This window comes from Elephas maximus, chromosome 5 (assembly GCF_024166365.1).
Source record: "Elephas maximus indicus isolate mEleMax1 chromosome 5, mEleMax1 primary haplotype, whole genome shotgun sequence".
Taxonomy (NCBI): Eukaryota; Metazoa; Chordata; class Mammalia; order Proboscidea; family Elephantidae; genus Elephas; species Elephas maximus.
The window spans coordinates 147,492,145-147,519,776 of NC_064823.1; the positions used below are offsets into that span (position 1 = coordinate 147,492,145).

The 27,632-nt window shown below is 40.2% G+C and overlaps 1 protein-coding gene across 7 annotated transcripts in view; it reads left to right on the forward strand.

Annotated features, from left to right (window-relative positions):
• The window catches only part of QDPR (quinoid dihydropteridine reductase), a 337,362-nt gene that overhangs the window by 113,754 nt on the left and 195,976 nt on the right, over positions 1–27,632 (forward strand). For all 7 annotated transcript variants that reach the window (XM_049887025.1, XM_049887022.1, XM_049887026.1 and 4 more), the window contains exon 7: positions 1,016–1,064. In XM_049887025.1, coding sequence (XP_049742982.1) covers positions 1,016–1,064 — 49 coding nt within the window. The remainder of the gene's footprint in view (positions 1–1,015; positions 1,065–27,632) is intronic.

Here is a 27,632-nt window from a genome sequence, read left to right on the forward strand (position 1 = left end):
TGATCTTATGCACAACAAAACGAAACGTTGCCCAGTCCTGCACCATATTCATGATAATTGGTATGCTCAAATCCATTGTTGTGGCCACTGTGTATTTTGAGTAACTTCCAGCCTACATGGCTCATCTTCCAGCACAATATTGGATAAGATTCTGTTGCGATCCATAGGGTTTTCATTGACTAATTTTCAGAAGTAGATTGCCAGGCCTTTTTTTCCTACTCTGCCTTAGTCTGGAAGCTCCTCTGAAAACTGCTCACCATGAGTGACCCTGCTGATTTTGAAGTACCAGTGGCATATTTTATAGCATCATAGCAACATGCAAGCCACCACAGTATGACAAACTGACAAACAAATGGTAGCTGGCATATAGACCAAACTCCGTTACTGTCAAATTGATTCTGACTCATAGTGACCCTATAGGACAGTGCAGGACTGCCCCATATGGTTCCCAAGGAGCAGCTGCTGGATTCGAACTGCTGACCTTTTGGCATATAATACCAGTTGGTAAATATTTGTTGAACTATGTGTGGAAAACTCAGTTCTCCCTTTACTTTTCCCAAACTTAAGTAACCAATCCATAAGTCAACAAGTATTTATTTAGTGCATACTATTTGTAAAAAAAAAAAAAAAAAATTTTTAATTTATTTGTCAGGAGCTTTGCTAATCCTGAGAGTACAAGCAGGGATGATACTCAGAATTCTTGACAACTGGTATGGCCTAATGCAGACCATTGAAGACTGACCTAGGCCAACCAGAAAACATGTCTGTTGTAAACAATTGGTATACCCATATCTGTGTATACCAGCTTAGTATTAGCCTCAGATAGAGGATTCCATGGTCCCAGGCCTCATGGAATTTGTGGATTGGTGGGAGAGCTGACAATGAATGAGTAATCGTTAAGTGTGATGGATGTTGAAAGGATTGATTCAGACTTCTATGAAGGTGTAATGGGGATGTCTTCCAGGACCTTTTCCTAAGGTAGCACTAACTCATTATATGCTACTCTGTCTTATAGGGTCACTAAGAATCGGAATCGACTCTACGGCAATGGAGTTGTTAACCTAGTAAGTATTTGTGGGCAGCAGGGTAGGGGATCATCTCTGAGCAAGTGCTTCTAATCTTGGCCAAAGTTTTCATCCCCAAGGCCTCCTACATTGACACAAGTATTATTCCCCTCCTGTGAAAAATAAAATGGTGGGATCTTATTTTTGTGGAATGCTGTGGGATATTGATAATTAAATGGTGTGGTAGCAAGGTGGAAAACATAAGAAAATAGGAAAGACAGGACCCAACATTGTAGGTACATGTATAACTGCTCGTTGGAGGTATCAGAGAAGTGTTAATAATCATCCTAACATCTAATGCTTATTGAGCATCTTCTCTTCATTCAACCAATATTTATTAATGGAAGCAGCAGTGAAGAAACCAAACAACACATTGCATTGGGCAAATCTGCTGCAAAAAATACCCTTTAAAATTGTAAAGAGCAAATACATCACTTTGATGACTAAGTTGCCTTTGACAGAAGCCGTGATCTTTTCGATCGCCTCCTATGCAATGTGAAAGTCAGGTAATGAAAAAGGAAGACAGAAGAAGAACTGATGCATTGGAACTGTGATGTTGTCAAAGAATACTAATCTACTATGGACTTCCAGAACAAATCAATCTTAGAACAAATACAATGAGAATGCTCCTTAGAAGTGAGGATGGTGAGACTTTGTCTTGCTTACTTTGAATACATCGTCAGAAAAGACCAATCACTGGAAAAGGACATCATATTTGGTAAGGTGGGTGTCAGCAAAAACAAAGGAAACCTTCAGTGAGATGAATCGACACAATAACTGCAACGATGGACTCAAATATACCAGTAATCATGAAGACGGAGAAGGACTGGGCAACATTTCGCTCTGTTATACATAAAGTTGCCGTGAGTTGGAGCCAACTCAACAACTAACATGTGCTGGGAACTATTCTAGACGTTGAGAATAAGCAGTGAGTACCAGTAAGTTTGTTACTTTCATGGTGTTTACAATCTAGTGAGCTAACTGCTTCTACATGTTATATGGATGCTGCCACCTGCCACCCAGGCCCCCCATTTAGGACTACGGCACTCATTCCTGCAGCTGGTAGCCAGTGTTGGCTGCTAGTGGCTCACTGGACCTGCCCTCAGTGGAAGATTCCTGCCTCAACTTAGGTTCTCCCCTCTGCCCAGTGGCAGCCCGCGTCCTGTGATTAATAGATGTGGGATACAAAAAATCAGTACCTTTGCTTCAATTCCAGAGAACTCTGTAAGGGCCACCCCAGCTCCGGAGCTGCCTGTGGGATCAGCTGAGTCCTCGGTTGTAACTGCATCACAATTCAACATACCCCCTGCCCCACCCTGCATCCCTCATGGCCTCAAGGGTGTTGGTTAGGTAGCATTCTCCAAAAAAACATCCTGCTCACTGTCTCCATTTCAGAGTCTCTTTCCTGGGAAACCTGACCTAAGACACATGTGTTGTTTTTATTGTTTCTAAGTCCAATCACAACCGACAAGGCTCCGATACTTTTATTGCATCTATTTTACAAATTAGGAAATTATGACTTAAAGAGGCCGAGTAACATGCTTCAAGTTACGGAGCTAATAAATGATGAAACTGGAGCGTAAACCCACTTCTGCCTGACTCCAAAGCATTACTCTAAGACGCTAGCCTGGGTGATTCAGCGATACTATTCTCGCTTTTCATGTGGGAGACCTGGGTTCAATTCCGGGCCTATATACCTCGTGTGCAGCCACCACCTGTCTGTCAGTGGGCGTTGTGTGTTGCTATGATGTGGAACAGGTTTCTGCGAAGCTTACAGACTGAGAGACTAGGAAGAAAGGCTTGTTGATCTACTTCCAAAAATCAGTCTGTGGAAACCGTGGATCACAATGGTCTGATCCACAACCAATCAGGCGGATAGCGCAGGCCTGGTAGTGTTTCATTCTGCCGTGCATGGGGTCACATTGACTCAGGGGCTGACTCCATGGCAGTTAACAACAATAACAACTCTGCCCTGATGGTGGCAAGGAGTTGGACCCTGAGAGATGAGCGAGACTTTGGCAGGCGCAGGCTCTGGGGCTGACTTCTCCCAGCTGTCAAGAGTTAACCTGGATATGTTCATTGCCTGGGTAAGAATCAAGTGATTTGCTATTGATCCTAAAATAGCCACTCTGCTTTTATCCTGAAGTGTCTCTGTAAATGCAGCGTATCGATTTTAGGAAGACAATCTAAGCCATGTTGGAAAAAAAAAACCTATGAAAATATAGATTTTGTTAAAAACCTGAATCTATAAAGCCATTTTGATATCTCATTATTGTGCTGTAACCGGCTGACTCTCGTTAAAGAAGACCGAATGTTAATAAAGTACAGGAAGGGTTGATGTTATTGCAATACTTTATCTACACAAGGCTAAATTATCTTATTAAAGCATTACGAGCCTCTTAAATTCTACCTTATATATTTGTTATGGTGTTAGCTGTCATTGAGTTGGCCTCCACAATGCAACAAAACGCAGGCACATTGTGACCCATAAGGTTTTCATTGGGTGATTTTCAAAGTGGATTGCCAGGCCTTTCTTCCTAGTCTGTCTTAGTCCAGAAGCTCTGCTGAAGCCTGTTCAGCATCATAGCAACACACAAGCCTCCATTAACAGATGGGTGGTGGCTGCACGTGTGATCCATTGGCTTGGAATTGAACCCAGGTCTCCGGCGTGGGAGGCAAGAATTCTACCACTGAACAAGCAATGTCTCATTATATATATATATATATTTAATGGTCAATAATACATATATATGTTTGTTATTATCTCTCTTTATAGTCACACAAAACTTGGCAGGGAAGTTTTAGTATTCCTGTTTTACAGATTAGGAAACTGAGGTTCAGAGGAATTAAAATTCCCCAGGTCACACAGCTAGAAAGCGAAGAGCCAGGCTCTAAGCCTACTGCATCTGTCTCCCGCCTCCTAACTGTTGGGAGGTGGTGTAATCAGCCAGCTGAACAGTCTTCAAAAGTTATCCTCCACCAAATAATTGGGAAAAGGATAACGAGAATGGTAGCATGACTTGAAGAATGTAATTAATGTCACTGAACCGCACTTACAGAAATTGTTGAAATAGTGTATCTTTGGTTGTGTATATTTTCACCAAAATAATATATATATTAAAAAAAAGAGCAGCTTAGACACAGGAGCAAGCATGAGGGGGAGGAGGAAGACATATGCCACATGAAGGTCATCAAGGAATCCAGGAACGCTGGGGCCAAGCCAAGGATCTTCCCCCAAATCCTACAGAGAAGGAACCTTCCCCAAGCTAGTGCCTTGAATTTGGACGTCTAGCCTCCAGAACTGTAAGCAAAGAAATCTCTGCTCTTTAAAGCCAAAAAAGAAAAAAAAAAAAAAAGTTACCCTTCACCATATTCATGGAGCCCATAGCCACAAAGGCATCGTTTTCATCTAGAACTTGTCAGTACGTCCAAAAGCAAATCTGATGTTCTCTCTGTATTCCTCACCAGAGCAAATGATGCTAATTTCCACTCAATCATCTGAAGCTTGGTGTTTTCAATCACCTCATATGCGTGCAAAACCTGAACAATAAAAAAGGGAGAACAAAGAAGAATTGATGCCTTTGAATTGTGGTATTGGCGAAGAATATTGAATATACTCTGGGCTGCCAAAAGCATAAACAAATTGGTCTTGGAAGAAGCACAGCCAGAATGCTCCTTAAAAACAAGAACGGTGAGACTTCATCTCACATACTTTGGACATGTTATCAGGAGGGATCAGTCCCTGGAGGACATCGTGCTTGGTAAAGTAGAAGGTCAACAAAAAAGAGGAAGACCCTCAATGAGATAGATTGACATAGTGGCTCCAACGATGTGTTCAATCACAACAATGATTGTGAAGATGGCGCAGGACTGGGCAGTATTTTGCTCTGTTGTATGTAGGATTGCTACGAGTCAGGGTGACTTGACAGCTCCTAATAATAACAACATCTGAAGCCGGAAATCCCAAACATTCTTCAATCTTTCACTTTTATATTACCATCCTTGCTTCCTCCCTCCTCTTTCTAAAACTCCGTTGTTTTGGTACCAAAGTGTTTATCAAACCTCATTGTTCCTATGTCCAGACCGTCATTACCTGTCACATAGATTGATATTAATGCAACAGTCCCTTTCCTGGTCTAGACTTAGGAGTCCCTGTCTCCATTTTCTTTCCATTCCAAGGAAACAATGTCAAGTTGTAGGGTCTGAAGCCAGATTGCTTGGAGTTGAGTCATGTTTTCACCGGTAGCTGCCTCTGGTTCCCTAGGCAACCTATTTAACCTCCATTGGCTCAAGTTCCTCTCTGCTAAATGGGGGAAAATAACAGTAACAACCTTATTGGGCTGTCGTGAAGATTAAATGAGATAATATGTGTAGTGTCCTTACAACAATGCCTAGCATATAGTAAACGCTCAATAAATAGTAGCTATTGTTCTCACTCATCATCCTCTTGGTTATTGGGGCAATCTTTCTAAAACAGAAATTCAACCAGGTTACATTTGGTTTAATAGTTCCCAGAATGTAGATTAATGGCTCCCAGAATGTACGTAATTTGGTCCCATACATTTTTTTTAAAGGTTCAATAACAGCTAGTTAGCTACTATTTATTGCATTTTCCTCTATGCTTTAAGCTAGCTCTGGGTGATACAAATGGTTTGCACTTGGGTACTAACTAAAATCTTGGAGATTTGAATCCATTCAGTGGTGCTGTCAAAGAAAGACCTGGCAATCTACTTCTGTAAGATTACAAAAACCCATTGCAGTCTAGTTGATTCTGACTCCTAGCGAGCCTATAGGACAGAGTAGAACTGCCTCATAGGGGTTTCCAGGCTGTAATCTTTACCGAAGTAGACTGCCCACATCTTCCACCGACAGCGTGCGAGTACCTGTTTTCTCACATCGTTGTAAAAACTGGGTCTTACCAACTTTTTATATTTTCCATTCTAGTGGTTGAAAAAAATCGTGTCTTTTTTGCTTTCTATTTCCCTGCATGTTTGTAAAGTAAAACATACTCAATATATTTCTTGGTGATTTTTATTTATGATTCGCCTATTTGCATACTTTATTGTTTTTTGTATTGATACATTTTTCCTTAATTTTTAAAATTTATTTGCTTATTTTTTTCTAAGCATTGTGATCTTTAACCTGTTTGGAACAGATATTTATTTATAATGTGAAGTGGGAACTGACCCTCCCTATGAATATCTGATTGCCACAACTAACATTTGATGTGTTTGTCTTTTCTGCTTTGATTTAAAATGCCATGCTTGTTATTTGCCAAATGTCTTTCAATAAAAGCAGCATGGCTTGCACTCTGTGTACTATTCCATGGACCTACTTATTCTTATAACAGTGCCCCAATCTCCTAATTACTGTAGCTTTATACATAATTTGATATCAGATAGGACAAGTCTCCCTCATTGTTCTCTTGACTATTTCCTTTGTTTTTCAGATAACTTTTAGGATTATTTTATCTAGTTTATAAGAATTCCTTTTGGAATTTTGAATGGAATTATTCTGAATTTATAGATAATTTGGGAGAACTGATATTCCTTCACTTTGAAGCTTTCCAACAGTGAACATGATGTGACTTTTCTTCTCAATTGCAGGTTTTCTTTCCTGCCCTATTTTCTTCACATAAACAAATAAAACCAAACCTGTTGCCATTGACTTGATTCTGACTCCCAGTGACCTTATAGGACAAAGTAGAACTGCTCCATAGGGTTTCCAAGGAGTGGCTGGTGAATTTGAACTGCTGACGTTTTGATTATCACCTGTTTTTTTAAATTAATTAATTAATTAATTGTGCTTTAGGTGAAAGTTTACAAATCAAGTCAGTCTCTCATACAAAAAGTTATACACACCTTGCTATGTACGTCTAGCTGCTCTCCTCCTAATGAGATGGCACACTCCTCCTCTCCACCGTGTATTCCTCGTGTCCATTCAGCCAGCTCCTGTCCCGCTCTTCCTTCTCATCTTGCCACCAGACAGGAGCTGCCCACATAGCCTCAAATGTCTACTTAAGCCAGGAAGCTCACTCCTCACCAGCATTATTGTCTATCTTATAGTCCAGTCCAATCCCTGTCTGTAGAGTTGGCTTTGGGAATGGCTCCAATCTTGGCTAACAAAGCGTTCAGAGACCACGACCGTCAGGGTCCCTGCAGTCTCAGTCAGACCATTAAGCCAGTTCTTTGTCCGAAAATTTGAGATCTGCATCCTGCTGTCCTCCTGCTCCATCAGGGGTTCTGTGTTGTGTTCCCTGTCAGGGCAGTGATCGGTGGAGCTGGGCACCATATCATCTGTGCTCTTATCCACCGTGCCACCAGGACTCCTTTCTTCACATAGATCACGCAGATTTCTTGTTAGGTTTCTTCAGTACGTAACATTTTCTGTTGCTATTGTGAACGGTAATTGTGGAGGGTATGGAAGACTGAAAAACTAAAAACTGTAATTCCACGACCCCTTTGCTTTTGGATTCCAGTGGTGATTTAGGTTCTGCCAAGTAGAAGCACTTATAATGCAGAAGTCCCTGGGTGGTGCAAATGGTTAACACACTGGGCTGTTAGCCAGGAGTTTGGCGGTTTGAGCCCACTCAGAGGAGCCTTGGAAGGAAGGTCTCATGGAGCACAGTTCTCCTATGACACACATGGAATCGCTGTGAGTCAGAATTGACTTGACGGCAACTGGTTACTGGTGTTAAAGGTGAATTTCGAACCAAGTTAAGTCCTAATTCTGAAAATCCCTTTTCTGTTGGGTGGCTTCCCGCTGTGGTGGCAGCTTTCTCAATCCTGGCAGAGGAATTAGGATTCATGGGAACAGGGGTTATCCACGAAGTTCAGCCTAGGTGAGGCCTGTTTTCTCAATGATTTTTTTTAATACTGTTGTTGGTTCCATCGAGTCAGTTTTGACCCACGGCAATCCCACGTGACAGACTAGAACTGCCACATAGGATTTTTTGGGCTGTAATCTTTACGGAATCAGGTCACCAGGTCTTTCTCTCTTGGATCCACTGGATGGGTTCGAACCACCCACCTTTTAGTTATCAGCCAAGAGCTTAACTGTCGCGCCACCAGGGCTCCTCGATTTGATAATTCCTGACAATATATTTCTTGTTGCCAAAACCAGCTAGAGTGATTTCTATTGTCTGCAACTGAACTGTCAGTAATATAGTTAGTATCCCTTTTGATCATTTGTTGGTTTTTAGAAAACTACTGAATTTTATGTGTTGATCTTTTGTCTGGCCATATTACCAAATCTGCTTATTAGGTCTAGTAATTTGGAAAACTTCTTTGCCTAGAATTTTCAGGTAGGTGATCATATTATCTGGAGCCCTGGTGGCTCAGTGGTTAAGAGCTTGACTGCTAATCACAAGGCTAGCAGCTCGAATCCACCAGCTGCTCCTTGGAAATGCTATGGGGCAGTTCTACTCTGTCCTATAGGGTCCCTATGAGTCTGAATCGACTTGATGGCAACAAGTGTTTTTGGTTTTAATCATATTATCTACAAACATGGAATTTTTTGTCCCTTTCCTTCTCTCCAAGATTTATTTCTACTCTTGTCTCTTATCCCCCAGGTTACTAGATCTTTTAGTATAACATTGAGTAACAGTGAAGATACCAGACTTTCCTGTGTTGTTTCTGAGTAATAGGCATTATTCTAATTTTCATCATTAAGTGTGATTTATCTGTTGGTAGATATTTACATTAGTTTAAGATTTTTGTTTGTCTTTTAATTAAGCTGGGTGTTGAATTTTATACAGTACTTTTTCCACCATCTACCCTATGATTATATATCTTTTTTTCTCTCTGATCTGTTAAGATAATGAATTTCATTAATGTATTTTCCAGTATGGACCCATTCCTGAGATTTTTTCCTTATATTTAAAAAAATACATTACCAGATTAGATTTGCCATCATTTTATTTAGGATTTTTCTAACTGTGCTCATAAGTGAGTTTGGCCGAAGGTGTGTGTGTGTATGTGTATGATTTTGTGCATGTGAGTGCTGTATTTTTTCTCTGGTTTTAGCATCAGGATGAAGGAGCCCTGGTGGCACAGTGGTTAAGTGCTGGGCTGCTAAGTGAAAGATCAGAGGTTCAAATCCATCAGCTACTCCGAGGGAGAAAGATGTGGCAGTCTACTTCCATAAAGATTATGGCCTTGGAGCCCAACGAAGCAGTTCTACTCTGTCCTGTAGGGCCTCTATGGGTGGGAATTGACTGGATGGTAATGGGTTTTTAGTATTGGGATTATGCCAGCCCATTGGAATAAATTGAAAAACATATTTTCATGCTCTGAAATAGTTGATATAAGGTCATTTATATATTTCTAGAAAAGCATACATTTCATCTAGGTGAAAGTTGAAATTATACTCTTATAATAAGAGCCAGCATTGCTTACTGTGGTGCCAGGCAATGTTTTAAGTACTTTCATACAGAAGTCGTCTAATCTTCCCTGCCACTTTCTGAAGTAGATACTATTATCATCCCCATTTTACAGAAGAGAGATTTAGCAACTTGCCCAGCAAGTGGGAGAACTGGAATTGAAACCCAGCTCATCTGATTCTAGAGCCTATATACTTTTTTAATCCCTTCTCTATCAGTAGCTGTGCCTGTCTTCTGTTTGCTAATAGTCTATTTTGTCTTCTCTCTTTCCTCATGATCAAACTTGCTAAAGGACTGGTAAGTTTTATTATCGTAGCTATTGTTACTCCATTTAAAGGACCAACTTTTGGTTTTATTGAGTAGTACTGTTGGAAAAAATTTTTTATATTTATGTTTTATATTTCATTAATGCCTTTCTTTTTGTGTTTATTTGTTATTCATTTTCTTAACTTCTTGATTTGACTGCATCAATAATTTAATAAGCACATCAAAGTCCTTTGAATACCACTGAGGCTGTGCCTCAAAGATTTTGCTACAGGCAATCCTGGGGTTGTGAATGTCCAACTTACGTACAACTGGTATTTAAGAACCAATCCCCGTAAAGTCTATTATATAAGAAATTCGAGGCACATACAGTGATTAATAATAACAAACAGGTGCTACTTTGTGACATGCATCAAAACATTATTATTACTGTATTATTACGTTAAAGATGTTTTAGTGTATCTGAAAGTGTTTCTTTAATTTTTTTTTATGGATAGAAAGGTACACTATATACTAAGACAATCATTTGACTAACAGGTGTTAGATATGAATCGTACCTAACTGTTCAGACTTACGTACAAATTCGACTAAAAGACAGATTTAGGAAAGGAGCTAGCTTGTAATCTGGGGACTGCCTGTGTATGATGCCTTTGTGTTACTTTTGAAAGAATCCATAGATTTTGTTTTTGATTTCTGCTTTTACTCAGGAGTTGTTTAAAAGAGTTCTTTCAAATTTCCAAGTAGATAGTTATTTTGGGGGTGGAGTTGTTGCTATTTTTTTGTTGTAAATTTCTGATGCCATCGAATTGTGTAATAATTTCTACTTCTGAAACTTACTGAAGTTTTCTGTGTCACCTTTATTTTTCACTGTTTTGTGAGTGTTTAAAAATATATCTTCTCTGTTGTGTCCCACCTCCTTCATAGAGCTGTCTGATTAAGCTTGGAAATTGTGAAATTCAAATCTCCACTTCCATGTAGAAACACAATTATTTTCTAAGAGATGTCTATTAATCCACACCACTACTTCTATGAATTAGTCTGCATGTGCTTGCTTTTCTAATGGTTTTTGCCTTATATATTTTGAAACTATGTTATTAAGTGCTGTCGTAGGTATTTGGTGGATTTCACTTTCTTTCAAAATAAAATACTTCTTGTGTCTTATTTGATGTTCCGCACCCTTGAATTTTATTTCACATGAAATTAATATTGTGACACTTTTCTTTTGAGAAGGATGGATTGGGGAATTAGTACCTTGCAATTGCATGATATATATTTTCCCATCAGCTTATTTTTGAATTTCCAGAGTCTTATTTTAATGAGATTCCTACAAACAGTATACACACATTTTTTTTATTTGTTTTCATGACTAATCTGGGAATTTCTGCCTGGCTAGTATAACCCAGATATACTTACTGTGATTAATGATACATTTGGACTTATTCTTGATTTCTTATTTTATATTTTCTTTCTTGCCCTTTGTTGAATTTATAATGATTTTTTTTTACATTTTTTCCTCCAGTTGTTTGAAACATATGCATGCTGTTTATGTTCTTCTAATGATTTTCTTTTAATAACTGATAGACGTTTAAACACATTTAAAAGTCAACACCCAAAATTATTTCACATGTGCATAATTTAGTGCCTTGCTCAGTTCTCTAAACTTTTTGCCATAGGGCTATGGTTCCCAGTCTCTTTCATTTTATGGAGCAGTAAAAGTTCTCAAAAACAAATTGCGGACCTATATAGGGTTGTCAAATTTTATTTTGTAACATAAGACATTAAAAAAACAAAACAAACCAACAACTGTCATCTACCATTGTCATAATTTCATAACAGATATTTTAAAATGTATTTTATTTTTTGGTTGCTTTTGAGAATATACACAGCAGAACATACACCAGTTCAATGATTTCTACATGTACAGTTCAGTGATATGGATTATATTCTTCAAGTTGTGCACCATTCTCAACCTCCTTTTCTGAATTTTTCCTCCCCCATTAACATAAACTCACTGCTTCTTAAGTTTCCTGTCTAATCTTTTGGGTTGCTCTTGCCAATTTGATTCCATATAGATAGTTCTTAAAAGAGCACAATGCCCAACACAGACATTCTTTATTAGTTAAGCTAAAGTGTTCTTTGGTTTCAAGAAGAATTTAGGGGATGTTTATGGGTTAAGGTAAGATACTTTAATACCAACAAATTAAGAAGAAAATAGAATCAAAATAAAGGACATTAAAAAAAATTAGATTTAGGGAAACTGTGTCATTGTTTTCCTTATTTCACTATGAATCTATGAAAGCTCCATCATGGTCTGTTACTGAATTGAGCATTGGCTTTTGGGAATCACTTGTTCACAGCCATCTTTTTTTTTTTTTTTTCAGCCTCATTGCCTCTCTCCTACTCTCCACTGTTTCTTGAATATTTCTAATTTGCTTTTTTCCTTCCTTGCTTTTAAATTTTTTAGCCTCTACGTATCTGCAAGGAGCCCTGATGGCACAGTGGCTAAAAGCTTGGTTGCTAACCAGAAGGTTGGCAGTTCAAATTCACCAGCTGCTTCTTGGGAACCCTATGGGGCAGTTCTACTCTGTCCTATAGAGTCACTGTGAGTCGGAATCGACTTGACGGCAGTGGGTTTGGTTTTGTTTTGGGATGTATCTGCGGGTAGTGATATCTCTCCCTGAAATACCTTCTCTCATATACAAGGGTTACAATTTATGTGAGGGGTACATTTCTAAAGAGTTTACATAATTCAAAACTCACATAATTACAGATTAATTTTCCCCCAGATCTGACAAAGATATTTCTGATGGTGGATATTTCTGTTTACCAACTCAAGTGGCAGTAATGCAAACACTGTTTACAATTCACTTTGCATAACAGAGAGGGAAGTAAACAATTCCTGATGAATTAAACAACGTTTTGGAAATTGCATAATAATTTCAAATCTTGTGCATAAATTGGACTTTATTAATACTTTTATATTAATTCAATGAATTAATTTCAAATTAATTCAGTGTTGCATAATATGCAATTGCCCTCCATTTATTTACTCTCTCCTTTGATTTCTCGTTCTTACTTGATTATATCTGTGATAGTAAAAGCAATAGTTACGGCAGAAACCTACAATCGCTTTCGAAAAGGAAGAGTTGCTGTTCTGATTGGATAGAATCTTTGAGTTGGCAAAGTGAATGTTTCACTGGTAAGAGTACAGTGCCTTCTAAGAAGGGTGACCTTATATCTGGTTTTCCCAGGTCAGCCCTGGTTAGTTACTTTACTCACTTTGTGGTCCACCTTAGTGGGGCAGTAGCCTCCCTTGCTGGTACCACACTCTTTGTGCATTTCACTTCAGGTAGAAGCTTACCTAGACAGGGAGTACCTCCTTTTCAGTTCTGCCTTGGTCCCTGCACCTGAGAGGATAAGTTAGGCATGTTCTCCCCACAAACTTGGACAACCTAGATTCAGGGCAAGAGAATAACTGGCTTCTTTAAGATTTTTCGCCTTTCCACATATTTTAATCCAGTATTGACCTGGGAAAGCAGTATTAGGAGTTTCCAGATGATTTCCTTTGTTGTTTTTGTTTTCTGCTATCTGGTCAGATCCAAGCTGTGGTGACGTTATGTACAACTGAATGATACGTTGCCTGGTCCTGCACCATCTTCGTAATCATTGATATGTTAGAGTCCATTGCTTTGGCTATTGTGTCAATCCATCTCATTGAGGGTTTCCCTTGTTTTCGTTGGCCTTCTACTTTACCAAACGTGTCCTTTCTAGTGATTTGTTTTTCCCGATGTGTCCAAAGTAAATGAATCAAATTTTTGCCATCTTTACTTCTAAGGAACATTCTGATTGTATTTGTCAACAATTTCATTCTACTTGGATCAACAATCAACTTCCGTGGAAGCAGCAGGCAAGAAATCAAATGACATATTGCACTGGGCAGATCTGCTGCAAAAGACTTCTTTAAAGTTTTAAAAGGCAAAGACGTCACTTTGATGACTCAGGAGAGACTGACCCAAGCCAGAAGAATTGACGTGTTCAGACTGTGGTGTTGGAGAAGAATACTCAATATACTGTGGACTGCCAAAAGAATGAATAAATCAGCCTTAGAAGATTGTTTCCTCTTTGTGCCTCGTGTGTATAGATCCCTCTGTAGGGAGAAGATGGAAGAGCGAGTAGAGAATTGCCAAAACCTCTGTTCCTAAGAAGTGCATTCCAGTGTTTGGTGGTGGTTTGTAAGGCTGTGTAGCTGCCTTTTCCCCACCCTCCCAGGTTAAGCTCTTGGAGCTCAGGGTTCATGCTTTGTTTATCTTTTTAGGCTCAGTATCTGGCAGACCCTGAAAATCGACATTTCTGTTTGATTAAATTAAACTACTTCTCTGTTAAACCATTACCTGAGAGTAGATAAATCTTCCCTCTGGCTAAATGAAATATCTTCCTACTGTATAACCATATATTAACTGTAATTTTCTCCTCTGTGCTCATGAAGACCATCTGGCAAATGCTACTTGTTGGGTCTCATCTGGTACCTGAAGGCAGATATTGTTACTCTCAAATTCTGTTCTCTGGATTGAAAAGCCACCACACATTCAATATTCCCCCATTGTGATTCTGTGATCCAACAATTGAATCATTTAATTCTTCTTGGACCTTCTCCAATTCCTTCTCATCCCTCTTTGGATGTGTGGGCCAAAAATGCAAGCCAAGTCTAGAGGAAGGATTACTCACTGGCACTTTTATATCCTTATCTCTCAGCTCAGCTACTATCGTCTTAATTCTAGACAGCTTCTGGCTCATTCCATTGTTGTCCACTGTGGTCCCTGTGGGCTTTTATTCTCTTTGCATTTCTTAGCAGGCCATGAACCCTCTTGTGTCTATGGGTTTTGTTTGATTTGGTTAGAGTCTAATATCTTGACTATAAAGCCTAGAAAGCTGTGTCCTTTGATTGTGTGACTTGCTGAATTAAAAGTAAACTTGACAAATGATATTGTAGATTTTTAGCAATTCTACCCAAATCTTCATAAACTATATTGATCACTACTAGTAACTGATTGTTCTATGTATTTGTTTGACACTTTGTTCTAGAATCGCACTATCCAACACAGTAGCCATTGGCTATGTGTGACTATTTGAAATTAAATTAAAATTAAATAAAACTAAAATCAGTCACACTCGCCATATTTCAAGGGACCAACAGTCACATGTGGCTAACGGCTACCATATTGGACAACACAGATATAGAATATTCCCATTATTGCATGAAGTTCTATTGGACAGGCCCAGTCTAGGAAGTATTCCAGTTTGAAGAATAGTTTTGGTGAAGGAAAGTAGCCACATTAGTAACTTCACATCATAGAATCAGAAATACTTTAGTCCAGTAATTCAAATATTTTCATTCCTGAGAACTTCTGCTTATGTTTCTCCCATTTAAATAAGTTTAGACTTGCAGAGTTCCTATTAAATAATAGACAATATCTTCCCCCATATGTTAATTCAGAAACCCTGGTGGCGTAGTGGTTAAGTGCTATGGCTGCTAACCAAAAGGTCAGCAGTTCAAATCCACCAGGCGCTCCTTGGAAACTCTATGGGGCAGTTGTACTCTGTCCTATAAGGTCGCTATGAGTCAGAATTGACTCAACAGCAATGGGTTTGGTTTTGGGTTTATATGTTAATTCCGGGCATAAATAAATGTGAGTAACCGCATCTACTGTATTTTTACTAAAATAATATGCACTTTCTAGTTTGTTTGCCAACTGTGCCCTCCTCCCATTATGTGTTTTTGAAAGCACGCTATGCTGATTTTTTTTTTTTTTTTACAGCAACCCGTAAATCAAAAACTGGTGTTGTCGTTCTTACGAAAATATCTTGTGGGAGAGGGCTCAGTTTGCAAACAAATGTAGAGTGGTATTAGGAGACAGATGTGACTACAGTGAGTTGATATAATTCTAGTCAAAATTTAAAAATATATTATTAATATTATTTTAGTTTTGATGGCCTTGGCCTTATCACAGATAAAGATATATTTTTCATTATAAGTCTTGAATTTCTGAAAAGGACTTTTAGATCCTTATTGTCTTTTCTTCTTCTAGTTTTTTAAACCGGCTAGATGAACCCATGTACTATGGCCCCAAAAGTGAGCTCCCCACAGTTGTTTGCAACAATCTCCTTGGTTAGTTCCTCTCTTGTGTCTCATGTTTTCTTGCTCTGATCTGATTTCTATAACAGTGGTCTCCAAAGTAGAATGCTTTCTCTCTAGGAATTATACGGTATTGGAAGCTGTATATTTAATTTTTTTCTCACCAGTTAAAAATTTCTACTTATTGTGTATGTTTTACAGTATAATCTATTAGTACAGTTCTACATATGTAACTTACACAGAGTACAGGTATATACTATCTTCAAAATTTTTAATGGAGTTGTCTTAGTCATCTAGTGCTGCTATAACAGAAATACCACAAATGGCTGGCTTTAACAAAGAGAAGTTTATCCTTTCACAGTCCAGTAGGCTAGAAGTCTAAATTCAGGGCACCAGCTCCAGGGGAAGGCTTTCTTTCTCTGTCAGCTCTGAAGGAAGGTCCCTGTGATGTTTTCAGTCTTCCCTTGGTCTGGGAGCATCTCAATGCAAGAACCTCAGGTCCAAAGGATGGGCTCTGCTCCTGGCACTGCTTTCTTGGTGGTATGAGGTCCCCAACTCTCTGCTTACTTCCCTTTCCTTTTATCTCTTGAGACATAAAAGGTGGTGCAGGCCATACCCCAGGGAAACTCCCTTTATGTTGGATCAGGGATGTGACCTGGTAAGAGTATTACAATCCCAACCTAATCCTCTTTAACATAAAATTACAATCATAAAATGGAGGGTAGCCACAAAATACTGGGAATCATGGCCTAACCCTACACTTTTGGGGGGACATAATTCAATCCATGACAGGAGTGCAGAGTCAAAGAACATTTGGAGCCCATTTGTCATTGTTCTGCAACCCTGGCTTCTATTCTGCGTCTTTACTTCTGGTCTTAGCATTTGTACTTTTATCTTCTAACCAGCGCTAACCTGGCTTTCCCCTCTGGCACTTAATATACCAGGATAATCCAAGTAAAATCCTTGCTTTACTTGTAGCTTTATGGACTACAGCCCTAGGCAACTGCCTCTTCACTAGCGTCCTGAGAAAGCAGCCCCAGCTATCTCACTTCTTCTAACGGAGGGGTAACTTGGATACCTTTCATGACCTTTGTAAATATTAGCCACCCAGGAATCCTAGACTTGTAAACTTTGGTCTTAATTCAACTGCTTTATTCATGTCTTGGTGTCCAGGGCTGCAAAACAAATTGCATTCCACACTGCTTAAAAGCTCTAAAGAAGCAACTGAATATTACAGGAAAGGTGACCTATAAGTTTTATTTTTATGTAGTCTATCATGTTTTCTTTTGTCTAGGCTACTCTTCCCAGAAACTTCTTGTCACCATGTAAAAAGGGTGTAGTTTTGCTAAGTTTCTGTTCTTGGTCTCATTCTTGTACCACTCTCCTTGACCTAGTCCTTGGACCTCATTTCATCCCACATTTAGTCAAAATTCCTGGCTCGGATTTTGTTTCTTTTTCTTATCCGTTGGCTTTTGCAAGATCTTGTCTTCCTGACTCTGAATTTGACTTCTCTTGACAAGGATTCTGAACTTGTTCCTGGGCTGCTTGATGAAGTCTTTCTTGGGAATGAATTTCCTGGGTCTTCATACCCTTTACTTTGGTCAGTACTATTCCTTACTTTGTTTATCCCAGTCCTTCAGGCGGTATCCTATATTTATTTCAGCCTCTCACTTTCATTTTCATTAGATTGTCTCAGGATCATTTAATCTATGAATTGGAAGAAACTTCTGAACTCACCCTTCCGTTTTTTAAAAGCATGACCTGAAGGGAAATGACTTGCTCCAAGTTGTATAGTTAATTAGAAACAGTACTAATCTTGGGCGTTAGTTCTTCTGATTTGTCTTACGGTTGTCTTTTCATTTAACCAGCATTCCCGAAATGTTGTTGCTCAAGAAAGCCTCTATGGTCAAATAAATTTAGGCAACAGTGGGTTAACCACATTTAAATAAGTTTCTTTGCTGTTCTTTAAGATGGAAATATGTCATGTGACTCTCCAAGTGGGTGGATGAGTAGGTAGAGGTAAAATATATTCAATAATCCTAACTTTTTTGAAGGTACAATCCTATATTTCTCTAGAATCATGCTGGATAGTGTTCCTTGGAACACTTGGTAAATGTGACACTATCATGTATTCATGGCCAGAGGTCCTCGAATATTTTCATGGCTAAGTAAAGTATTCCTCAGGAATATTTTTTTCTTTTATCCACCAAAATTATTTTTAATAACACACTACTTGATCCTACAGTCATCATTAGTCTGTAAGGCCAGAGTACAAGGTGTTAAAAGAAAGTACTCTTGCTTAGCTTAGCATTTTTCTCCATTAGGGGGATATGTATAGGACTCTTGGCACTCTGCTTCATGTTTAAATTGGGTCTCTATTTGTCAAACCTTTATATTTGGTTTATAAATGTCAAGGTTAAATGGAAGTGAAACCAAAGAGTTCTAGGAAAGCCAAGAGGCAAATGCTCATAGTAAATCCCAGTCTGTCCTCAGAGCATTTAGCCTTTCCCTGCCATTAGCATTCAGACACTGTTATTAGCACATAGACACCCAATCACCCTGCGTGCATTAGCCAAATTAGATGTGTTGATTAAAGACACAAGTTATGTGATATGTGTTTATATGTCAAAATAAGATGGTTTTAGCTCAACAGGAGAGGATTGCGTGCACGTCTGTGTGTGTGTGTGTGTGTGACAGAGAGCGAGAGAAAGGGGGAGGAAAGGAGAGAGAGAGAGAGAGAGTGTGAGAGGCAGAAAAGGAGACAGGCAAAGGGGTATGATAAGTTACCAGAAAAGTCCTCTATCTGGAATTTGGAAAAATCTATTTCCCTGTCATCTGTCATGGTCTTACAAGGCAATGATTAGAAAAATCAGTGTGACTTTAATGTGAAATTTCTAGTAAGTGTGAAATCAGTTAAGAAATCAAATGAATTAAACATTATAATAGCCAAGTGGACTCTTGTAGAGCAGAGATGAGTATTATAAATCTTCAGCTTCTATGTCACTCATAACCGTAAGTGTGGAACCATGTTGCTTTATGGAACAGTCTCACTTAGGAAGGCTTTGTCTTTAATGGAGCTGATACATTGTTTATTACGTTTCAAAATACAATCTACACACGCAGGTGGTCATTGGAGAGAGGAAGGAGTGAGTTAGAAAGGGCCGATAGCCGAATTATTTTTTATCTTTTATAAAATTCATAAAATGGAGCAGGGAGGCGCAAGATTATCTGCATTTAGAAGAACATAAAAAATGATAGTGAAGAATTTTACTGAATGTTTAGATGTAGCTATCGCAGACTGCCCCCTTAATATCTTAGGTTACAGCCTTCCAAGCTACCAAGACAAGGCCTTCTCCTCTCGTACTTCACCAGCTGTTCACCTCAGGCATTAAGTTACCTTCTGGGATGCCTGTGACCTTTTATTTTTAACTACTTGGTACAGAAGAGATTAGCCAAGTCGTCATACATTTAGCCCTTACGTTCTCTTATATTTCCTCCAAGGGAGAAATACATATACAACGATTAGTTTCCTTTGCTGTTTTTATTTCGTCAAACCTAGAACACCAGGGATTGTAAAATACACCACTGTTTTATGTGACTCCAACAGCAAAAGAATCTATGCTGAAACTCTCACATGCCACTATTTGTAATAATGAACTTGTATCCCAAATTTACCGAGCCTGGCGGCGCAATGATGGAGTGCTTGGCTGCTAACACAAAGGTCTACAGTTTGAACCCACCAGCCACTCTGTGGGAGAAAAAATCTGGCAATCTGCTTCCATAAAGCCTACAGTCTAGGAAACCCTACAGGGCAAACTCTATCCTGTCCTATAGGGTCACTGTGAGTTGAAATTGACTCGATGGCCCCTAACAACAACAACAACATCCCAAATGTCAAAATTTGAAAATACGTGTATCTTATCATCAATAAAATATGGATATATAATTTTTAGATTCATTTGAAAAACCTGATTATCCCCAGTATTTCCAATGCTGTTTGAGAATTTGCTTGCCATACCGACATCGTGGTTAGTCGTATATGAAAGAGGACTTAATTTTTTAAAATAATTGTCTATGTATTTAAATCTCTTATAACTAACATTTTGTCTGTTTAGGATTTACCTTCCTAATTTGATCATAAGATGTCTTTTTATTAAGTCTTCTAATCTGGCCCATAGCAGTGACCCTTGCAAATAGCAGGCATCCGTAGGCATGCCATTCATCCATTTATTCACTTGTTCGTTCATTCAGCAAATGCATATTGAACACCTACTATGTGCCAGACACCATGACAAGTAGAGGGACACCAGTGAACAAGGCCCAGGTTCTCCTTTCAAGGATCTCACCTGACACTGGGTATGTAGACAGAATAAACAAGCCATTGTAATACAGGATGAGAAGCGATGTGATGACGTGATCCCAGGATGCGTGGGAGTGTGTAGAGGGCCTCCTAACTGAGACTTGGGTCAGGGAAGGCCTCCTGGAGGCAGCGAGGTGGGAGATCTGGGGGGTGGCGCGGGAGTCAGGGTAGGGTCAAGGAGAACTCGGGTAGTTCATGAAACCAAAAGAGGCTCAGCCAGGGTGAAGCCAGAGCTGAGGAAGTGGTGGGAAAACGAGAAGCAGCCTTGGAGGTGCAAGTAGGGATCAAATCATGAAGACGTGAGATTTTTAAATTAATAACTCATTCTATCATTTACCTTGTTGATTAGTCAACCAACAAGCACGTAGCCTATATTACCGGTTGCTGCCGAGCCGATTCTGGTTCATGGTGACCCCACGTGTTTCAGAGTAGAAATGCACGCCATAGGGTTTTTGATGGCTGATTTATTGGAAGTAGATCGCCAGGCCTTTCTTCTGAGGTGCCTCTAGGTGGATTCAAATTGCTAACTTTTGGTCAGTAGTTAAGTGCTTAACCATTCGTGCCATCTAGGGCCTCCTAGCCTCTACTATATATTAGGAAAATAAAGAATCTCACAGTAAGTGCTTACATTATGCCAAACACTATTCCAAGTACTTTGGATAAATTGAGCCATTTAATTTTCACAATGACCCATAAGGTGAGTATTGTTGTCATCCCATCTTTTAGAAAAGACAACTGGAGCACAAGAAGTTAAATAAGCTGCCTGAATTCCCACAGCTGCTAAGTGGGATTGAAACTCACCCGGTCTGGCTCCACATTCAGCTCACTTAACATCACTCTGCAATTCCTTCGGAGGGCAAGTGACAGTTCCTGTACTGGTCTCTGCTGGGCCTTGTTGGCTTTTTGATATGGTGATGAATGGGAGGTCTAGAATTCTCTCTTCTTATGGGTAGGGATGCTGGCCTGGTGTGATGGGATGCGGAAGCCACTTGGAAAGGCAGCCAGTGGAGAAAGAAGGCTGTTTTCCAATGATGACAGTGGGGATACCCACACCAGAGGGACCACCAGCCTAGGACCCTGCCTTCAATATTGGCCTTTGTAGCTGAAGAACCTGTAAGGCTTTTACTCAGTATATCTTGGTGCCATTTACTTCTTAATCTTGATTTAAAAAAAAAAAAAGAACTTTCATTCACCATAGCAGTTTCATTTTGTTTCAAGAGAAAATGAACTTGAGAGGCGAGGGACTTGTAATTAATTTAAAAGCATATACACATGGTTTTACTTGGTGATATTTTCCTCCATGATGTGTTACTGATCTTTTTTTACTACAGAGAGGAGTCATCGTTCTGCTCTCTCCTTCATTCTTGTTTTTTTTGGTGGCGTGAACAGTTAAACACTTGACTACTAGCTGAAAGATTGGTGGTTCGAATCCACCCAGGGGCGCCTTGGAAGACAGGCCTGGCAATCTGATTCTGTAAGTTCATTGCTTCTTTAAAACTCTATGGAGCAGTTCTACTCTGCACATATGGAGCCACCCTGAGCCAGAATTGAGTCTACAGCAATTAACAACAACAGATCAGAAAGCATACATTTTGAAAAATGTTAATATTCTTTAAATTAATTAAGATATTCCTCCACCATGCGTCTGTCAGTTTGTTGTACTGTGGGGGCTTACGTGTTGCAGTGATACTGGAAGCTATGCCACTGGTATTCAAGTAGCAGCAGGGTCACCCATGCTGGACAGGTTTCAGCTGAGCTTCCCGACTGACACAGACTAGGAAGAAGGACCTGGTAGTTTACTTCTGAAAAAATTAGCCAGTGAAAACCTTACGAATAGCAGCAGGACATTGTCTGATATAGTGCTGGAAGATGCGACCCTCAGGTTGGTAGAGAATATTGAATATACCATGGACTGCCAGAAGAAGGAACAAATCTGTCTTGGAAACAGAACAGCCAGAATGCTCCTTAGAAGCAAGGATGGAGAGACTTCGTCTCACATACTTTAGACATGTTATCATGAGGGATTAGTCCCTGGAGAGGGATATTATGCTTGGTAAAGTAGAGGGTTAGAGAAAAAGAGGAAGACCCTCAACGAGATGGACTGACACAGTGGCCACAACAATAGTCTCAAGCACAACAACAATTGTGAGTATGATGCAAGACTGGACAGTGTTTCGTTTTATTGTGCATAGCGCCAGTATGAATCAGAACCAACTTGATGGCATTAACAACAACAACAGCAAGATATTCCTGGAGTTCCTGTTTGGTGCAAACAGTCAACATGCTTGGTTTTTAACCGAAAGTTTGGAGGTTTGAGTCCTTCCAGAGATGCTTAGGAAGAAAGGCCTGGACAGCTACCACGAAAAATTCAGCCACTGATAACGCTTTGGAGCATAGTTTTGCTCTGCATACATGGGGTTGCCATGAGTCAGAATCAACTCAATGACAACTGGTCTGTTTTATTTTTTTAAAGATACCCCTGGCTTTCAAATACTTTGGGATCATTATTGTTGTTGTTACTGTTAGGTACCCTCAACTTGGTTCTGACTGACTGTGACCCTAGGTAGAGCAGAACTAAATACTGCCTGGTTCTGCACTATCCTCACAATCTTTGCAATGTTTGAACCCATTGTTGCAGCCACTATGTTAATCCATCTTGTCGAGGATCTTCGTCTTTTTCACTAACCCTCTACTTCACCAAGCATGATGTCCTTCCCCACGGACTGGTCCCTCCTGATAACACGTCCAAACTTCAAGAGACAAAGTCTCGGCATCCTCGCTGCATGAGACAAAGTCTTACCATCCTTGCTTCTAAGGAGAACTCTGGCTGTACTTCTTCCAAGACAGGTCCGTTCATTCTTCTGGCAGTCCATGGAATATTCAATATTCTTTGCCAATGCAATAATTCAGAGGGATCAATTCTTCTTCAGTCTTCCTTAGTCATTGTCCAGCTTTCGCATGCATAAAGGCAATTGAAAATACGCCTCGGGTCAGGCACACTTTAGTTCTCAAAGTGACATCTTTGCTTTTCAACACTTAAAGAGGTCCTTTGCAGCAGATTTGCCCAATGTAATAGGTCATTTGTTTTCTTGACTGCTGTTTCCATGGGCATTGACTGTGGATCCAAGTAAAATGAAATTCTGGACAACATCAACCTTTTCTCTGTTTATCATGATGTTGCTTATTGGTCCAGTTGTGAGGATTTTTGTTTTCTTTATGTTGTGTAATCCATACCGAAGGCTGTAGTCTTGGGTCTTTATCGGTAAGAGCTTCAAGTCCTCTTCACTTTCAGCAAGCAAAGTTGTGTCATTTGCATAATCCAGGTTGTTAAGGAGTCTTGCTCCAATCCTGATGCCCTGTTCTTCTTCCCATAGTCCAATTTGTCACATTATTTGCTCAGCATACAGATTGAATAAATATACTGAAAGATTTTTTTTTTTTTGGTAGTTGTTGGACTGAGAAATTCAGCTTTTTGCTGAGTGTTGGCTAAAGGCCATCCTAGCTTCTGGAGGCCTCCCACCCTTCTCTGCCATATTGCTCCTCTGTGGCAGCTCACAACATGGCGGCTTGCTTCTTCAAGGCCAGCAAGAGAGTGAGAGTCTCCGGAGCAATCTGCTAGGCTAGCAAGATGAAGACTAACACAACCTAACAGGATCATGGAGTGACATCTTATCATCTCTGCCGTGTTCTGTCGGCAGAAGGGCAATGGGAGGAGATGATGCAAACAGATACCAGTTATCAGTTGCTGGCGAGCCAACTCCAACTCACAGTGACCCCATTAGTGTCAGAGTAGAACTGAGCTCCTTAAGGTTTTCAGTGGTCGATTTTTAGGAAGTAGATCACGAGGTATTTCTTCCGAAGCACCTCTGGGTGGACTTTATCCAAGAACGTTTGGTTAGCAGCCAAGTGTTTAAACTATTTGCACCCCCTAGGGTCTCCACAGGGATCACTAGGGATCACCTTAAGTTCTGTCTGCCACACTAGATGAAGCTAGAAATGTGGATATTAAGACTAGAAGGAGCATTAAAGATAAAACAGTCCAGCGCTTCCTCACTCAACCTTGTCTATACATAAGAATCTCCGATGGATTAAAAAAAATAAAAATAAGAGGTGCTTATCTCTAAAGCCCCCTTCAAGCCTTCGGAATCATTCTCTCTGCCATGTGGAGTCCAGGCAGCTGTGCTGAGAATAAATATCAGCCATGATGGAAAGGGGCCCTAGTGGTGTAGTGTTTAAGCACTTGGCTGCTAACCGAAAGGTCAGCAGTTCGAACCCAGCAGCTGCTACTTGGAAGAAAGGTGTGGCAGTCTACTTCTGCAAAGATTACAGCCTTGGGAACCCTATGGGGCAGTTCTACTCTGTCCTATAGGGTTGCTATGAGTCAGAACAGTCTCGACGGCAGTGGGTTTTGTTTTTGGTTTTGGATGACGGAAAAACTAGACACTTGGGCTCAGCACAGGGAAGTGACTAACCCAAGATCACTTAGTACAGAGGCAGATCCATGTCTCAGGCTTAGGGCTCTTATATCTCATTTTGTGGTTTTTCTGTTATGCTCTGCTGCCTTCTTCACTTGGAATTTGTAGACTAACTTTATGTGTTCACCAGCTGTGGGGGGAAAAGAAACCTCACTAGCTAACTACTTATTTTCGGTGGTGTGTGGGGGCTGGCTCTCACTGGCTCATGAAAGCTGGCTGTAGGCATCTCTTCCCAAGCTTCATTTCAGTGCCTTCAGGTTGAAGCTCAAAACTGGCCACGGGGGTAATATTTGCACCATAGGAATTGACAAATGTTATAAATCAGGTTTCCTACCCCCTACCCCTACCTGGACTGCTGGTAAACCTTTTCCAGCTCACCACTGCTTATTTTAATTTGAAAAATGCAGGAACACTTTCATTCAGGAAATTGCAGTAAATATTATAAAACTGTGTTTACTCTTGGTGTAAATACAAACAGAGCTAAGTAATTTAACATTACGGATGATAATGCGGAGCGTGATACTCATGTCTTCGTTCTTGTTATTAGTTGCCGTCGAGTTGATTCAGATTCATAGAAACCCCATGTGTGCCAAGAACTGCTCCGTAGGGTTTCCAAGGCTGAGACCTTTTGGAAGCAATAGCCAGGCTTTACTTTAGACGTGCTTTTGGGTGGATTTGAACCACCAATCTTTTGGTCAGCAGTCCAGTGCCTAACTGTTTGTGCTTTTGACCCAGGGAGTGCTGTCTTCATTCTTAGCCTTCTACCTGTTGATGCTTAATAAATGCTTGGAAGTTTATTCCCTTCCTTGTCTCCAAAGTTAGTGTGGACTGTTTGTGTTTGCTCTACCCATGAGTTGTGGTTGAGTCGACTCTGACTCATGAGGATCCCATGTGTGTCAGAGTAGAACCATGCTCCATAGAGTTTTCAATGACTGGTTTTTCAGACGTAGGTTGCCAGGCCTTTCTTCAGAGGCACCTCTGGTTGGAGTCAAACCTCCAACCTTTTGGTTAGCAGTCAAGTATGGTAATCATTTGTACCACCCAGGGCCCCTGTGTTCACTAGGCAGATTGTTAATTTATCCTCAGAGCAGAGCTCGCCTCCCGTTTTTCAGTCAGAGTTTCTCGTCCTGACTCTGTTGCCATGTGCTCTCTAAGATGTGACATTGGATGAATTCCAGGTGCATCTTCACAGAAATTGAGGCTTGTGAGAGCTTTCTTTACTTATCTGGGCAGGGTCTTCTGGAAGTCAAGGAGGCCACCCAGAATATTGTTTACAGAAAATAAAACCTTACATTAGGTTCACATAGTAAAACTTTCCACCTATTCCTGCCCTGAGGGGGCCTTAAGGAAGTGTTTCAGTCAGTTCTGTTTCAAGGATCCAAAGTGTCGATTTGAGCTTTGATTTCATGGGAATCTCTGAGGCCTGAAGCCCCAGGATCCAGCGGAAAGTGAACTTGTCCCTGAAAACAGTTCTAAAGAATTTCCTCTTGATGTGAGGGGCTCATTCTGTGGCTCGCCAGTGCTTTTGACTCCAGAGTGTGAACCACGAACTTGGTATGGATCTTTCTCCTTCCCTCCTCCTACTTATTGATCTTCCCCCACTTCTTCATCTTTGAGGGGAGTTAGTATGAAGAAAGCAGCAGTATGGTAAAAATGAAAAAAGTATGAATTTGATCTCAGTTGGACCTGCAAGTCTCCACCACTTACGAGCTGCCTGACCCCAAGGCCAGGTGCTCGCTGAACCTCAGTCTTGTCAAATGGAGCCAGTAATATGTGTTCTTTAAGGTTGCTTTTGTTTTGAGGATTAGATAAAAATGACATGTAAGATGATGAGCTAAGTGCCTGGCATATGGCAGGGGCTCCATGAATGACTGCTCCCTCTACTGGTTACTCCCTGTAATAATGTGGTTGTTGCTAGGTGCCTTCGAGTTGGTTCTGACTCATAGTGACCTTATGTACAACAGAACAAAACACTGCCTGGTCCTACGCCATCCTCACAATTGTTGCTGTGTTTGAGCCCATTGTTGCAGCCACTGTGTTAGTCTATCTTGTTGAGGGCGTTCCTCTTTTTCCCTAGCCCTCTACTTTACCAAGCATGACGTCCTCCAGGGACTGGTCCCTCTTGATAACATGCCCAAAGTATATAAGACAAAGTCTCACCATCATCACTTCTAAGGAGCACTCTGGCTGTACTTCTTTCAAGACAGATTTGTTCATTCTTCTGGCAGTTCATGGTATATTCAATATTCTTTGCCAACACCATAATCCAATGGCATTCATTCACTGTCCAGTTTTCACATGCATGTGTAGCAATTAAAAATACAATGATGGGTCAGGCACACCTTAGTTCTCAAGGTGACATCTTTGCTTTTCAACAGTTTAAAGAGGTCTTTTGCAGCAGATTTGCCCAATGCAATACATTGTTTGATTTCTTGACTGCTGTTTCCATGGGTGTTGATTGTGGATCCAAGTAAAATGGAATCTTTGACAACTTCAGTATTTTCTCTGTTTATCATGAAGTTGCTTATTGGTCCAGTTTTGAGGATTTTTGTTTTCTGTATGTTTTTTATATGTTGAGGCATAATCCATACCAAAGGCTGCAGTATTTGGTCTTCATCAGTAAGTACTTCAAGTTCTATGAACTTTCAGCAAGCAAGGTTGTGTCACGTGCATACGGCAGGTTGTTTATGAATCTTTCTTCAGTCCTGATACTGTATTCTTCTGATGATCTACTTCTGAAAAAACTGGCCAGTGAAAACCTTATGAGTAGCAGCGGAACATTGTCTGATATAGTGCCGGAAGATGAGCCCCCAGGTTGGAAGGTACTCGGAATACAACTGGGGAAGAGCTGCCTCTTCAAAGTAGAGTCGACCTTAATGATGTGGATGGAGTAAAGCTTTTGGAACCTTCATTTGCTGATGTGGCATGACTCAAAATCAGAAACAGCTGCAAACAC